Raw genomic sequence first — 17542 nt, 5'->3', positions numbered from 1 at the left:
TCAGCTATCTATTCAGTATATTGTATAGACGTAGACATTTCACAGCTGAAGAATGCCATAAGCCTACTTTGTCGTATTAGTTTACAAATTGCGAAAAACCAAATATTTGAATTTCGCGGGCAGACCCGTCGCTTGCCCCTTAAGGTTAGAGCTACCAAAAAAAAAGCGGCGAGTTTATTAGTCAAATACCCAATTATATACCGAAACAACATACTAAATGACTCTAATATTTACATCATCTATATAATGTATAATATAAGCATAACCTTGACATTTTGACAAGTTCTCGGCAGTACATCCATTTATCATACACAATAATATTAAATATACTCCGTCCATTATGTAATTTTCTATTCGGCGTCAGTTCTGTGAAAAAATATTTGGAAAATGCTCTATAGGCACCTTCTAGGTAAACGCGTCCCATCTTAGACCACATCATCACTTTCCATCAGGTGTGATTGTGGTCAAGCACTTGCCTATAGTGAATTAAAAAAAATCTATTTGTATAGATATATAATCGAATCAGTAATCAGCATAATTTCACGTTTAAGACCGATTCACACCAATTGCGTACACGTGACACGTGCGTAGTGATGCGCGTAAACCCCTAACACACCAGGTTACGCATACGTCCACGCTTTACGCAAGCGGTGTGCCATGTTTCATACAGTTCCATACATTACAACGCAATGGTACGCGCTACGTCTACGCTTACGCAGCCTGTGTGAACGAGCTATTAAACGTTACTAAAATAGATTACATAACATTGGTACCAACTCTAACCTTTTTAGAATGATGACTGCTAAAAAAGTACCATTAGCATTTTTTTTTTAATTTAAGAAATTCATGTACAACTAAAAAAATAAAGCGCCATAGTTAGATGTTAAAAATCGAATACGAACAAATTGAACAATTTTTGTTTTTTTTTTTTGAATTTATATTTAAGTTTATTTTAGTGAATTAAAAGTTTGGAGACCCCACTTTTTTTCGTATAAAATGTAGCCTATGTCACCCGGATCTTTACGACAAATCGATTGCCACCTCATTCATCAAAATCAGCCCAGTAGTTTAGGCGCTACGGTGGAACACACAGAATCTGGATACAACCATACACACCCACATACATAAACTGCTAAAATCATAACCCTTCCTTTTGGCTTTGCCGCAGTCGGGTAAAAAGCAAGCCGCAAGCGATACCGATACAATACCAATACAAAAATATTTATTTTGGTAAAAAACAAGTTTACATATAACATAGAAATTGGGACCGTCCCAGTAAGTGACTAGTATTAAACTAGTACTTGTGGCGGGCGGCCCCGCTCTTCCATAACATATTCTGTTACAATTAAAATAAATAAGTAGTTTCTAACAGATAGTTATCACTAAACAAATCCGTCAAACAGAAAATAATACAATGGACAAAGCAAATAGCCAAAAACTCTTTACATATATTCATAATACATAGTAATATTATGCTGGATATTTTATGTCAGTCATGGATTTACACAGTTCAAGATTCATGATATTTCATAATGCTTACAAAATGAGTTCTCACGCGGCATTTTAACTTTGTGTAAACTGTCAAGTTTAGTCCTTATTTAGGAGGGGTCTCTCTCCGTCACTCGCTTCATACAATCGTAGTTCCAATTTCATTTGAATATTAAGCGACCAAAGTCCATGAAATTTTGCAGACATATTCTAGAAACTAATATCTATGTCTGTGGTTTTCCAGATTTCTATTAAAATATTCGGTTTCAAAGTTACGCGGTCTTAAAAATTTACATACAAACCTTTGAGCCTATGTAATTTCGAAACTACATATTTTTAGAAAAATCTAAAACACAGACACAGATAATAGTTTCTAGAATATGTCTGCAAAATTTCATGGACTTTGGTTGCTTAATATTCAAATGAAATTGGAACTACGATTGTATGAAACGAGTGACGGAGAGAGCCCTGTTAAAGGTGAACCATACTTTTGACACAGAGTTAAAATGGCGCGTGTGAACTCATTTTGTATGGACTATACTTTAGTTTTCCTTCATTGATTGGTGCCTCAAAATGGTTAACGCCCACTGATATTTTTGTCTCTGTCATTTGTATGGGATTACGTAATAGAGAGAGCAGGATACTAATTTCTTTCCGTGGATTATAGTTACCGCTTCAGCAAAGGCTACTATCAAGTTAAAGTCAAGTACTGGATAATCAAAACTGACTCCCACTAAAGTGAGATTGGGGGAGAGGGAGTAGGAACCATTTTGACTTCTCTACATAAACAAAGCCGTTTCCCGCTGTCTGTCTGTCTGAACGCTTAGATCTTTTGAACTACAGAACAGATTTTAATGCAGTTTTCATCAATAGATATAGTGATTCAAGAGGAAGGTAAGTAACATATAGTTTAATATAGTTTTGAGTTCATTTGTGCGGAGGGGAAAGGGGAGTATTAGTCATGATTAGCATGGCTAATATTCTTTTTTTTTAAACAAAACCCCTCAAGAGTTGAAATTTCAAAAATCCTTTCTTAACAAAAGCCTGTCATAATAGCTATCTGCATGCCAAATTTTATCCTGATCCGTCCAATAGTTTGAGCTGTGCCTTGATAGACCAATCAGTCAATCATCGTTTCCTTTAATATACGCAGACTCGCCAAACACAAAATTCGTCGTATCCCAAATAAAACAGCAACAGACGCATCGAAAAAAAATGAATTCGACGCGCCCGATGGAACCGAATCTTGCTGCTGACGTCACACGAATTTTCAGTTATTACTGACATATTGAGAATTAGACATGGTCGCTGACTATAGTCATATAACGTCAATGTAAACAAACATAATTCATTATTTATCGTCACTACATTCACTTCACTCCACTTGCACCAACTTCACTGCACTGGAGTCACTCCACTTGTACCAACTTCACTCTTGGAGTCACTCCACTCATATCAACGTCACTCTTGGAGTCACTCCACTCATATCAACGTCACTCTTGGAGTCACTCCACTCATATCAACGTCACTCTTGGAGTCACTCCACTCATATCAACGTCACTCTTGGAGTCACTCCACTCATATCAACGTCACTGCATTGGAGTCACTCCACTTGCACCAACTTCACTCTTGGAGTCACTTCACTGCAGCAAACTGTTATTTGTGTGCCCGTTATCATAACGATAACGTACAAACGCCGTCTGTGAGGCAAGCCTGAAAAGGAGAAAATTATTCATTATTAAACTGAAATAATACTGATTCCCCAACCAACCCAAGCCCTCAGCAACCTGGGCAGTCTACTCGGCTTCTGGAGCAAGCTTGGATGGCTGGAGTGAAGACTTCAGCCATCAAGGGAAGGGCAATTAACTCCAAATTAGCAATTAACCAGCCCGGGGACCAGGGAGAAGGAAGAAAGCAAGTACTGATTCTGGTGACAACTTCTTAAGGAACATCTTTCACCAAAGTTATAAGAAAAGGAAAGTCAAACTTAATTTAAGGCTAACTACACGGGTCTGCCCACAAAAATTCAAATTAAATTTGGTTTTCGCAATTTGTAAACTAATACGACAAAGTAGGCTTATGGCATTCTAATAGTGCCAATGGCAGTATCATCTCCACAGGTTACCTATCCTAGGGTGAATTGAATTGATGCTGAATCGACGATATGCCAAATATTAGGCTACTAGCTGACGCCCGCGACTTCGTCCGCGTGGATTTAGGTTTTTCGAAATCCCGTGGGAACTCTTTGATTTTCCGGGATAAAAAGTAGCCTATGTGCTAATCCAGGATATTATCTATCTACATTCTGAATTTCAGCCAAATCCGTCCAGTGTTTTTGCGTGAAGGAGTAACAAACATACACACACACACACACACACACACATACAAACTTTCGCCTTTATAATATTAGTGTGATGGTGACATGAAATCATAGAGAAATAGGGCTACCTGCGTCAAATGTACTAACATTTGACGTCACTACCTGCGGTCTCACCTAGTCGTAGAAGGCGCGGTCGTGGTCCGGCGAGGAGCGGCGCGGCGGCGGCGCTGCGGGCGAAGGCGAAGCCCCGCCGTAGTTGAGGAAGTCCCACACTAGGATGGTGTCGTCGTGCGACGAGGACACGATCTGGAACTCGTCGAACTGTAACCTGAACACTCGGCCCGTGTGCTCCTGCAACTCAAACATTATTACAACTTATTATATTGCTACCTCACAGCTGTCAGGTTTTTAAAATCCCGTGGGAACGGATTTTCCGGGATAAAAAGTAGCCTATGTGTTAATCTTGGGTATAATCTATCTCCATTCCAAATTTCAGCCAAACCCGTCCAGTAGTTTTTGCGCGAAAGAGTAACAAACATCCATACATACATACAAACTTTAACATTTATAATATTACTAGCTGATGCCCGCGACTTCGTTCGCGTGGATGTAGTTTTTTAAAAATCCCGTGGGAACTCTTTGATTTTCCGGGATAAAAAGTAGCCTATGTGCTAATCCAGGGTATAATCTATCTCCATTCTAAATTTCAGCCCAACCCGTCCAGTAGTTTTTTAATTGAAGGAGTAACAAACACACACACACACACAAACTTTCTCCTTTATAATATTAGTGTGATGATATACTCATACAACTCGCTGACATATTGACACACGGACAGACAGACTGATAAGACTATCAAATAAAGGCAACTCACCACTAACGTGCGCAGACAGAGGTCCTGGTGCGGCGTGCGCACGTCCAGCGCGGCGCGAAGATCCCACACCTTTATTTTACCGTCGTAAGCTCCGCTCACTATCCTTTTGTTGTCAAACCTGGAAACGAAATGTCTATACTAAACCTGCCGGCGGCTTCGTTCGCGTTTTACACAAATATCAAACCCCTATTTTTTTTATTTCTTTAAATCTGGCTTTACTCTGATTAGCCAATGTCAAGTTTGTAGTTATTTTCAAGTTATTGAATCTATACAAGTATGGACTCCGTCTGCGCCGGCGCCCGCCGACATACGCGCGGCGCCCCTTTAGAGCGCTTCCCAGTCAGTTCCACCACCAAAAAACATCAACTAACACAAAAACCAGCCACTCTTAACAAGCACAGCACGCGCGCCAGCAAACGCCATCACAGACGAAGTACAACCCCTATTTAACTTCTTAGGGATTGAATTTAAAAAAAAAATCCTTAGTGGATATCTACGTCATAATAATCGCTTATCTGTATGCCAACAGCCTGATCAGTCCAGCTGTTTGAGCTGTGCATTGATAGAACAATCAGTCAGTCAGCTTTTCCTTTTTAACCCCCGACCCAAAAAGAGGGGTGTTATAAGTTTGACGTGTGTATCTGTGTATCTGTGTATCTGTCTGTGGCATCGTAGCGCCTAAACGAATGAACCGATTTTAATTTACTTTTTTTTGTTTGAAAGGTGGCTTGATCGAGAGTGTTCTTAGCTATAATCCGAAAAAATTGGTTCAGCCGTTTAAAAGTTCTCAGCTATTTTCTAGTTTTCTTGAAGAAAAGAAGGTTAGATAACCTTTAGGTTCATAATATTCAAGTGTCAATTGACAAATGTCAAGCTGTCAAGATGGACGTTGCCTAGATATACATAATTATTTATTTGAAAATGATTTGTCGGGGGTGTTGAAAATTTTTAATTTACACTTGTTATGTGTTTATTTATTTGGAAAAATTTATTGCACACACCAACGTATGTACAGAAAACACGAACATGACACAACTAATCTTATCTAATTACTAGCGACCCGCCCCGGCTTCGCACGGGTGGACATTTATTTTTTCTATTTTCCGGGATAAAATATAGCCTATACGGATTCGGAAGAATCCCTCTAAGTAATGGTAAAAGGAATTTTGAAATCGGTCCAGTAGTTTTTGAGCCTATTCAATACAAACATACAAAAATACAAAGGTTTCCTCTTTATAATATTAGTATAGATCACTTATGTCCAAGCTTGTCAAATTCAGTCATTGAGTGTCTAGTTTTTGACTGATTTCTTGTTTTAGATGTAGACTTGCTTTATAAGTTCATTTGTCAATCTACTAGTCGAGTTTGGTCAGTGGCTTGTTAGTTGTTAAGTTTAGTCATGGGCTTGTTAAGTTTAGTCATGAACTTGTTAAGTTCAGTCGTCTTACCGAATATACCTAACCAGCTCCTCATGGCCCTCCAAAACTCGAATGCACTGCCCACATTCAATATCCCACAGTCGTATGGTGTTGTCTGACGACCCCGACACGACTAATCTGTCGCGGTACTGCAGACATGCGATCCCGCGCTTATGTCAAACATTGTCGAGTTCAGTCTTTGAGTATTTAGTTTTTGCCTGACTTCTTGTTTCAGATGTAGACTTGCTTTGTTAGTTCATTTGTCAACCTACTAGTCGAGTTTGGTCAGTGGCTTGTTAGTTGTTAAGTTTAGTCATGAGCTTGTTAAGTTTAATCGTGGACGTGTTAAGTTCAGTCGTCTTACCGAATACACCTAACCAGTTCCTCGAGGCCCTCCAAAACTCGAATGCACTGCCCACATTCGATATCCCACAGTCGTATGGTGTTGTCCGACGACCCCGACACGACTAATTTGTCGCGGTACTGCAGACATGCGATCCCGCGCTTATGTCAAACATTGTCGAGTTCAGTCATTGAGTGTTTAGTTTTTGACTGACTTCTTGTTTCAGATGTAGACTTGCTTTGTTAGTTCATTTGTCAATCTACTAGTCGAGTTTGGTTTGTTAGTTGTTAAGTTTAGTCATGAGCTTGTTAAGTTTAGTCATGAACTTGTTAAGTTCAGTCGTCTTACCGAATACACCTAACCAGCTCCTCGTGGCCCTCCAAAACTCGAATGCACTGCCCACACTCGATGTCCCAGAGTCGTATGGTGTTGTCCGACGACCCGGACACGACTAATCTGTCGCGGTACTGCAGACATGCGATCCCGCGCTTGTGTCCGTTAAGTGTGCGCACGAATTCGCACGAAGATGTGTTCCAAACCTGTAAGTATGGGCTACATTTAAATTGGTACTGTTGGGGCGGTCACTAACATTGCCTTCAGCTAATTAATTTTTTGATCAGTTAATTCATTCTATCGTCATTAATTTTTTTGATCGGCTAATTAATTGCCAAGCAATTAAATTTATGATCACTTAATATAGTTATTTTTTTGGATTTTTGTCAATACATCAATCGTTAAAATCAACAACTCCCATCCTTCACATTGAATTTTCATAACATAAAATGGTGAAATGAATATAATTAAAAAATCAATATTCATTTCATCCTTTAAAGTAAAAAGTAACAAAACAGCAGATTCAAGGAGTATTTTTCTATTTCTGTCCTCATATTGTTTTTAAAACCCCTTTTGAAATCAATATTAGGAAACAAAAATACCAGGAATATAGAAGCTCCAAGGCATGAAATCGCCAGCTTTAAAAAAAAGAACTAAGAATACTGTGGGTCAAAAAAGTACCAGGAATATAAATGACTAGCTGACGCCCGCGACTTCGTCCGGGTGGATTTAGGTTTTTCGAAATCCCGTGGAAACTCTTTGATTTTTCGGGATAAAAAGTAGCCTATGTGCTAATCCAGGATATTATCTATCTCCATTCCGAATTTCAGTCAAATCCGTCCAGTGGTTTTTGCGTGAAGGAGTAACAAACGTTCACACACACACACACGCACGCACGCACGCACGCACGCACGCACGCGCGCACGCACGCGCGCACGCACGCGCGCACGCACGCACACACACACATACAAACTTTCGCCTTTATAATATTAGTGTGAAGTGTGATTCAAGGAATAACATCGATCATACCTTTATAGTCCTATCGCCGCTCGCGCTAACAATATACTTTTCGTCAAAGTCCACCACGTTGACAGCCGCCCTGTGCCCCACTAGCACTCGTCTTAACATTATCTCTGTCGTCGACGTCATGTCCCAGACCGCTATCGATCTGTCCTGGAAATTAAAAAAAAAAAACTTTTAAAAGCTTGAAACATATTTGGTCCTCAAATCTGTTCATAGTCCACCGACTGATTGCAGATGGAAGAGATATGAAAAAAAAAAAGGTTGAAACAAGTGTTAATTAAAAATTTATAACCCCCCACGAGTGAAGGTTACAGTAACTAGAAAAGAGCTGATAACTTTCAAACGGCTGAACCGATTTTCTTGCACTATTCCGCGCCTACGATCCAAAGTACCTGAGTTTTCCAAAACATCATTTTCAAATAAATAATTATGTATCTAGGCAACGTCCATCTTGACAGCTTGACATTTGTCAATTGACATAATATTATTATGAACCTAACGGTTATCTAACCTTCTTTTCTACAAGAAAACTAGAAAAGAGCTGATAACTTTTAAACGGCTGAACCAATTTTTTTGGATTATAGCTAAGAACACTCTCGATCAAGCCACCTTTCAAACAAAAAAAAAAGTTAATTAAAATCGGTTCATTCGTTTAGGCGCTACAATGCCACAGACAGATACACAGACACACAGATACACAAATACACACGTCAAACTTATAACACCCCTCTTTTTGGGTCGGGGGTTAAAAAGCGAGTCTAACTTGCACACGAAGGGTTCCGTACCATCCTACAAGATATAAAACTATGTAAGTATTATTTAAAAAAAAAAATTGCATGGCAGCCATCTTGAAATTCGCCTATTTGTATTCTGTTGTTCGCATATTGTTTGTGTATAGGGCAATAGAAATACAAACTTGTGAAAACTTCAACTCTGTACCTATTGCGGTTCACGAGATACAGCCAGCTGACAGACAGACGGACAGTGAAGGCTTAGTAATAGGCTAACCGTACTGTCTGATGACCCTGATGTCATACTACATTTCTAACTCTTCAATTTCTCTGCTACCCTGGTACTATAAGACCGAACATTTTCACTATGTACATAACTTACTCGTGTTCTGATGATTCTACACGGATGACGTGACCAATTACATACTTCACTCGTGTACTCATACCTTACTACATGTGACCATCATGCCATTGCAGAACCTCAGATGCAGTAAAGCCGTGCAGTGAACTTACTCGTGTTCTCATGATGATTCTACACGGGTGACGTGACCAATTACATACTTCACTCGTGTACTCATACCTTACTACATGTGACCATCATGCCATTGCAGAACCTCAGATGCAGTACAGCCTCGCAGTGGTGGATGAGTGTGTTCAGCATAGCGCCCGTGGTCACGTCCCACACCCTGACCGTGCTGTCTGATGACCCTGACATGATGGCCAGTTCCTTATACTGTATATTACATTTCTAACTCTTCAACTTTTCTGCTATCTTGGTACAAGATGGGAGATGTCCACTAAAGTGTACAAACTTACTCGTGTTCTCATAATGATTCTACACGGGTGCCGTGACCAATTACATACTTCACTCGTGTACTCATACCTTACTACACGTGACCATCATGCCATTGCAGAACCTCAGATGCAGTAAAGCCTTGCAGTGAACTTACTCGTGTTCTCATGATGATTCTACACGGGTGATGTGACCAATTACATACTTCACTCGTGTACTCATACCTTACTACACGTGACCATCATGCCATTGCAGAACCTCAGATGCAGTAAAGCCTTGCAGTGAACTTACTCGTGTTCTCATGATGATTCTACACGGGTGATGTGACCAATTACATACTTCACTCGTGTACTCATACCTTACTACACGTGACCATCATGCCATTGCAGAACCTCAGATGCAGTACAGCCTCGCAGTGGTGGATGAGTGTGTTCAGCATAGCGCCCGTGGTCACGTCCCACACCCTGACCGTGCTGTCTGATGACCCTGATATGATGGCCCGTTCATCATACTGTAGGCACAAGACTGAGCCCGTGTGACCTTGGAGTTCCTGTAAACAGGTCAAACTCAAAATCATTTATTCAAAGTAGATAAATACTAAAAGATTGCTCCAAGCAATAAGGCCGCCTTTCCGCCCAGGGAAACGAGGCAGCGGACGCATTAGCACGCAAGGCTACGACGCTGAAGGTGACAGGGCCACAGCCTATTGTACCCATACCCTTCAGTGAGTATAAAACTTGGTTGCATGAACTAACACTTAAAGAGCATTTCCGATTATAGGCAAGCGCAACTGACTGCAGGCAAGCCAAAGAGGCTTTCCCTAATATAGATCAACGACAAACTAACAAACTACTCCGCCTGGACAAAGGTAAACTTAGGAAGGTGGTGGGACTCATAACAGGGCACAGCCCACTAAACAAACACCTTTTCGTTATAGGTGTTACCGACAGTCCTCTGTGCAGGGCCTGCATGGAGGTCGATGAAACGCCGACGCACGTGCTCCTGGAGTGCATGGTCGTGGCAGAACATCGAGAACGCCATTTGGGTTCCCCAACCTCACTCCATGAAGTCCTCGGCAACCTGGGCGGTCTACTTGGCTTCTGGAGCGAGCTTGAATGGCTGGAGTGAAGACTTCGGCGGGGAGGGGCAACACACGCACAACAGACGGAAACGTTTAAGTGCGGAAACCAGCCCAGAGAGAAGAAGAAGAAGAAGAAGGCCGCCTTTGCACACAATTGTTTTTTCTGTTTTCTTCTTTGTGTTGTGTTCCTTTACATGTGTTTTTGTGTGCAATAAAGTGTTCTATCTATCTCTCTATCTATCTATCTATACTATTGTACCCCTTTTGATGGTAATAATTGTTAGATTTGTAAGATGATATAGTTGTGATAATTGCGTAAACTAAAAACTAAAGCTACGTGGGTTCCAAACGCGCCCAAGTCTGAGAAGAGCCAACACAACAAACTCAGCCAGGTATTCCTTTTTTTATCATCACGACTTTACAAATACTCATTAGAACTATCAAAGCTAAGTACATATTTGATTAATTCCACGCATACATTTATGCAAGACTTGTAAAATAGCATCCTAAAATCCTCCCTACTACATCAATGTTACCCATGTCTACTGTAGTGAATTATCACTACCCATATTTTTTTTTTTTACAAAGAACATTAGCGATGTTAAATGACTAATATTCCCCTTTCCTCTCCAACTAAGCGTCAGGCTTGTGCTAGGAGTAGGTACGACAATAGTGCAACGGGCGGGGTTTGAACCGTCGACCTTTCGGTTTTCAGTCCACTCCTTTACCGGTTGAGCTATTGAGGCTCTAAATTATAAAATGCGAAACTGCTTGTTTGTTGATTTGTTCTTCAATCATGCGACTGAGCAACGGATCAACGTGATTTTTTGCATGGGTATAGTTAAAGACCTGGAGAGTAACATACACTCCTTTTTTCTCTATCGTCTGGCTTTACAAAGATGAGCCAATGTCAAGTTTGTAGTTATTTGTAACAAGTTAGTTAAACTATACAAGTATGGACCTCGTCTGTGCCGGCGCTCGCCGACATACGCACGGCACCCCCTTAGAGCGCTTTCCAGTCAGTTTTAACAAAAAAAAAAAAACACTCCAAAAAGGCAGAGCACGCCCGCCAGCTAACACCAACACAGACAAAGTCCGAAAATCTAATAGTTCCTACAGGATTTTTATAAAACCTAAATCCACACAAACCAAGTGGGTTATATTATATGGAATGTGACGTCTGGATGTTTCTGAAGATATGTACCTTAACACACTGTAAAGTCTTCCTGTCCCATATCTTGATAGTGTTGTCTCGGAGTCCAGAAACTATCTTGTTGTCGTCATACTGCAAACAGTACACGCCTTTCGAATTTTCCGATCTGCAGTTTATCCTCTGAAAAATGACAAAAAATTATGTTACTAATGCTACTGATTCCGAGTACAACTAAATTTAATAGTATTCGCATCCTCTTCTTACTAATGTAATATGAAAAGGACAGACTCAGTTTGATAGTTTTAAATTTAATTTAGAGCTGTCAAACCTGGCAACTTACGGTGCTAGTCGCGAGCATATTGTTGAAATTTGTAGCATGCAGTAAAATTTAATCTTTACATGTAAAATTCATGTTCTGTCCTTTTTTAGCAATATAAAAAGAACAAATGTAAATTAAAAATTTATAACACCCCCGACGATCCAAAGTATTTGAGTTTTCCAAAACATCATTTTCAAATCTTTCAAATAAATAATTATGTATTTAGGCAACGTCCATCTTGACAGCTTGACATTTGTCTATTGACATAATATTAAAAACCTAACGGTTATCTAACCTTCTTTTCTACAAGAAAACTAGAAAAAAACCAATTTTTTTAGATTATAGCTAAGAACACTCTCGATCAAGCCACCTTTCAAACAAAAAAAACTAAATTAAAATCGGTTCATTCGTTTAGGCGCTACGATGACACAGATACACAGATACACAGACACACAGATACACACGTCAAACTTATAACACCCCTCTTTTTGGGTCGGGGGTTAAAAAGATACAGATACTCTAAATTTAATTTATAGAAAGACAACAGAAACAGGCGCCATGGACTATACTTAAAGATACACTTTTTCTACCAATTTTACTCAATATAGTAGAATTATATTTATTTTGAAAGTTATGACTCTTAATACTTATTTCAAATGTCCTGTTTATGTAGTTTAGTATCTAGTAGTTTGAGCTGTACCTTGACACTGTCAGTCAGTTAGTTTCTCATTTTGTATGGCGTACCTGTAAGTTATGCCTGCCCATGCGCCAATTGTCCTCAATGGACTGTATGTCTTGTATGATCTTGGGGTACAGCTGTCGGTAGAACGAGTGGGACGGATGCTGACAACCAGGTTTCGGCTTGAACAGGTACATTATCCTGGAATACACAAGTTTTGTTTTAAAAAGAATATCAGCCAAGTTCATCATGACTAATATTCCCCTTTCCCCACCAACTAAAGGTTCCTTTAGGAAAGAAATGCCCACGAGCGCAGCGAGCCTCAAAATTTTTATCTCTATATAAATAAAATATGATTAAAAAATAAAATCAACAAACAAACATTAAACGCAGCACACGCTTGTTTGCAATGTTCGTTGTCTTATCATCTTCGTCACTCGGCAAACCGCTCGACGAGCTGCGCGGCAGACAAGCTCGGCCGGCTAGAGAAAACATGTTCGATGACTCACCATCCTCGTCGCTCGGCGAGCCCGCGCCACAGGGAGTCAGTCCGAACTTTCCGCTCGACGAGCTTCTTCCAGAGCATGCCCTCTGATATCACGCGCTGCCACTCGCGGCACACAAGCTCGGCAGCGCAAAGCGAACTCGCGTCCAAGTATGACAGTATGTTCTCTGCTACATGGTCGAGGCCTTTTTCTGTCAAGGTGTAAAAAAAGTTGGATTTTTACAGCACAGTGAGCCCACTGACATATAGTATGAGATTTGACAGTGAATATCGTACAGCAAACTCGCGTGTAAGTATGATAGTATGGTCTCTGTTATGTGGTCAAGGGAAAACAGGATTGGATTCTGATAGCACTGTGAGCCCACTGACATACAGTATGAGATTTGACAGTGAATATTGTATAACAAACTCGCATATAAGTATGATAGTATGTTCTGTTATGTGGTCGAGAGAAAAAGGGTTGGATTTTGACAGTACAGTCAGCCCTGTATCACAGGGCTGACTGTACAGTATGAGATTTTACAGTCAATATGGGGTAGAGAATTCGCGTCCAAGTATACCAGTACATTCTCTGCTACATGGTTGAAACTTTTATTTATGAGGTTGGATTTTTATTTATTATTATGCATAATAGTTTTTGATTTATCGTGCAAAATGTTGGAAAAATAGAAGAGTATGGAACCCTCAGTGCGCGAGTCTGACTCGCACTTGGCCGGTTTTTTTTTGTGATGTAACCACAAATTCAGTTATGGATTTTTTCCTTTACTTGTGCTATAGGACCTACCTACCTGCCAAATTTCTTGATTCTAATGGGTAGTACCCTATAAGTTTCTTGACAGACAAGACAGACACACAACGAAGTGATCCTATAACGGTCCCTTCTTTAAATACAGGGCTCTAAACAAGGTAACTATTAATATTTAAGTGTGGAAACCAGCCCAGAAAGAGAAGAGGAAGAAGAAGAAGAAGGTAACTATAAGCTCCACCTACTTGGCAGCATGCTGATGAAGTCCCGCTGCAGCATGGGTTTGAGGTATGCGTTGATGTGTCCATGCTGGTAATGGCACATGCGCGCCAGCAGCTGCTCCACAAACTCCACCTGGAAAAAGCACCTCTCTGTCATTCCTGCTACCCAGGTACAGTACTACTTTTATAAGTCGCACCAGCAATTGCCCAACTTGCCTAAAGAAGGATTCACTTTGTTGAAGTAGAAAACTAAAACCCGACTGCGATGCATTATAATAAATTTAAATAAAAAAAAAGTTGCTGTTATTATGTTCAAATAATACGAGAGTAAGGTTAAACACGTTTATTGAGCTTGGTAGCACATGACACATAATAATTATATCAGATGTTTTTTATCTACCCACTTGTACCTTTATCTTTTTGTACCTTGTATCTTTTTTACAAAAAGGTAAACAAATGGTGTAGATTCCATATATGACAGCTGTATACTCCACTGTTTAGGCACTACAGTGCCTAAACTGCTGGGTACGGCTGCTGCGGTACGGTGGAACACACCGAATTTGGATACAAACATACATACATAGACTGCTAAAATCAGAACCCTTCCCTTTGGCACTACCGCAGTCGGGTAAAAAGCAGGAAAGGCTACCTGATCGGTCTCGTTCCATCTTGAGAACAAGTTCAAACATGTGTTCCGTTCAGCGACGTACGCCGCACCGCTCGGCGCCGGCCGCACGCCTGTGTCCAGGGATGTTAGAGACGTCACCTGCAAGCACAAACAATCACAGTACAACTCAAAATTTAAAAAACCCCAACACAAGAACCTCTTTAAGAAAACTAGAATATCTTTATGATATACTAGCGACCCGCCCCCGCTTCGCACGGGTGGACACTACCACGAAAAATCCTATCTATTTTCCGGGATAAAATATAGCCTATACGGATTCTGAAGAATAAGTAATGGTAAAAGAAATTTTGAAATCGGTCCAGTAGTTTTTGAGCCTATTCAATACAAACATACAAAAATACAAAGGTTTCCTCTTTATAATATTAGTATAGATTAAATATGATATCTTTCAAAAGGCTGAACTGATTTTCTTGGATTATAGCTAATAAGTAATAACACTCTCAATCAAGACACCTTTCAAACAAAAAAAACTAAATTAAACTCGGTTCATTCTTTTAGGAGCTACGTCACAGACAGATACACAGATACACACATCAAACATATAACACCCCTCTTTTTTGGGTCAGGGTTAAAAATAGGAAATCAGCAATAACTAGGTTCCGACTACTTTCGAGATATTCGCGGTTATGATTAGCTACTTACAAATCGTAATATTACATATTGCAGTTTTGATAACCAACAGAACCGAAACTACTGAAGATACAAAAAAGACGTCTAAGGCGAAAATATAGAGCTCATTTTCCTGATTACGGATATGGTCTTAAGTCAATTTGCCCAAAAACTCAACTTATTGCACTCTTTGTTAGGACGGCAGTATGGAGAGGGCTATGTTAGGAGTTTTCCTGAGGGATAAATCCGAAATGAGCAGATCTGCAGGAGAACCAAGGTCACTGACACAGCCCAAACTATTAGCAAGCTGAAGTGGCAGTGGGTAAGCCATGCTTGTCGTAGAGGCAATGGCTGTTGTAGCCGGAAAGTCCTTGAGTGGAGACCGCGTTTGCAAGCGTAGTGTGGGACGCCCTCCAGCACAATGGACTGACGATATAAAGTGGCTGGCGGGAAGTGGCTGGATGAGGAAGGCTGAGGACTGGGTGTGGTGGTGCTCTATAAAGAAGGCCTATGTCCAACAGTGGACGTCCACAGGCTGATGATGATGATGATGATATTATCCTTTGTATCTAACTATGGAATAGGTTTAACTCACTCTCACAGTTTGTTAATTGTTTTCGAGAAAATCTGTAATTGATGGCATATTATTTCTATAATTAATTTAAGAAACTTATTGTAATATTTTTGCTGTAGATTTTCCTATAGTAAATAAATCATTCATCGTTAGCAGAAATTTTCACAGAATGTGTATTTCTATTGCTGCTAAACAACGAATAATAAAAACTGGCCAAGTGCGAGTCAGACTCTCTCACTGAGGGTTCCGAACTCAGGTATTTTTCCAACATTTTGCACAATAAATCAAAAACTATTATACATAAAAATAAAAATAAAATCTGTTTTAGGATGTACCCCACTTGGTATATTTTTCTTATTTCGACAATTGAAACATATTTTAATTTTTTTTTAAATGATGTAACCACAAAATTGCAGTTTTCAGATTTATTCCTGTACTTGTGTTATAAGACCTACCTACCTACCAAATTTAGTGATTCTAGGTCAACGGGGAGTACCCTATAGGTTTCTTAACAGACACAACGGACAGACAGACAGACAACAAAGTGATCCTACATATAAGGGTTCCGTTTTTCTTTTTGAGGTGCTATGAGAGTTGAGACCTATCTACCTGCCCATAGTTCTAGGTTAACGGGAAATACCCTATAGGTTTTCTTGACAGACACGACAGACGAACAGATGGACAGACGGACAGAAAGACAGACAACAAAGTGATCCTATAAGGGTTCCGTTTTTCCTTTTGAGCTACAGAACCCTAAAAATGGCTGCCATGAAAATTAAAAAGACTTGTACAATGGTATGTTTAACAGAACCTATCGTGTGAAAGTCCAACTCACACTTGACCGATTTTTTTATAGTTTAAAGATTTAAGCATGCATCTTGCATTTTTTTTAAAGTTGTGATTCAACAATTGAAATTTGGTCCAATTTGTTTGTATATATTGTATCTAGAGCCTAGACGTAATCATGGACTTATTCATGAATAAGTATAGATGTAATAATGACAAATCATGGGCTCATGGTAAATGTATCTACTTTTGCATCGTTTCCATAGCAAAAAAGACATATAATTTATTTCCCTATGAAAGAAATAAGTGCATTTCAGTCTTGGTCATCAAAATATTCATTTGTAATCCAGATAAAGAGAATTATAGCAGGAAAGTTAACTGGGTTACAAAAAAAAACTTCCGATTATTTGACTGCAATGCAGAGCGCCAAGGAAAGTGGAAAGTTATGAAGTACAATAATAATTTAAATTATACTATTTTTATTGATTAATCTATGCGTTCTGTCCTGAGTAATTATTTAATTTTAATATGGAATATTAGTGAATTTACAATGGAGTAAGGCCATAAAGATGGCGGAATACACTGTCATGATGTTACTGCCGTGGCCTATTTTCTAGTTTTAAACAATACCTTAGGTGTCGTCGAGTCTTCTATCATCCAATCGGTTTCCATTTTAGTAATTTCACTAAATACATTAATATGTATCCACACAAAACGCCACTAAATATCGAAAATCACAATCTCTCTAAATATTCATCGTTCGCATGACGTCAGCACCACAGACGAATGTCCACAGACTATAGAAAAATCATAAAAATAACACTTGCAATGCAGTAGTGTTTCCACTTGTGATAATCGT

The 17542-nt window shown here is 39.6% G+C and overlaps 1 protein-coding gene across 4 annotated transcripts; it reads right to left on the bottom strand.

Moving 5' to 3' along the window:
* Positions 1 to 2066: 2066 nt before the first annotated feature.
* On the bottom strand, positions 2067 to 17465 carry LOC123878339 (F-box/WD repeat-containing protein 11). 4 transcript variants are annotated; one of them, XM_045925521.1, is made up of 13 exons: positions 17314 to 17465; positions 14676 to 14792; positions 14051 to 14159; positions 13065 to 13251; positions 12621 to 12756; positions 11609 to 11737; positions 9682 to 9873; positions 7806 to 7949; positions 6900 to 6982; positions 6465 to 6572; positions 4683 to 4800; positions 3983 to 4165; positions 2067 to 3201 (listed from the first exon to the last, which is right to left on the bottom strand). In XM_045925521.1, exons 1-12 carry the CDS (start codon positions 17353 to 17355, stop codon positions 3983 to 3985), a joined length of 1548 nt encoding a protein of 515 aa, XP_045781477.1. In that variant the 5' UTR covers positions 17356 to 17465; the 3' UTR covers positions 2067 to 3201. The 4 variants fall into 4 exon arrangements, with proteins under 4 accessions (XP_045781477.1, XP_045781479.1, XP_045781476.1 ...); XM_045925523.1 differs by having other exon boundaries at positions 3983 to 4159; XM_045925520.1 differs by lacking the exon at positions 6465 to 6572 and having other exon boundaries at positions 6792 to 6982.
* Between the last annotated feature and the right edge of the window lie 77 nt (positions 17466 to 17542).

The sequence above is a fragment of the Maniola jurtina genome, chromosome 26, assembly GCF_905333055.1.
Source record: "Maniola jurtina chromosome 26, ilManJurt1.1, whole genome shotgun sequence".
In the NCBI taxonomy this organism is placed as follows: Eukaryota; Metazoa; Arthropoda; class Insecta; order Lepidoptera; family Nymphalidae; genus Maniola; species Maniola jurtina.
The sequence above is the reverse complement of the archived record's forward strand: the minus strand, read 5'-3'. Positions and strand labels throughout refer to the sequence as shown.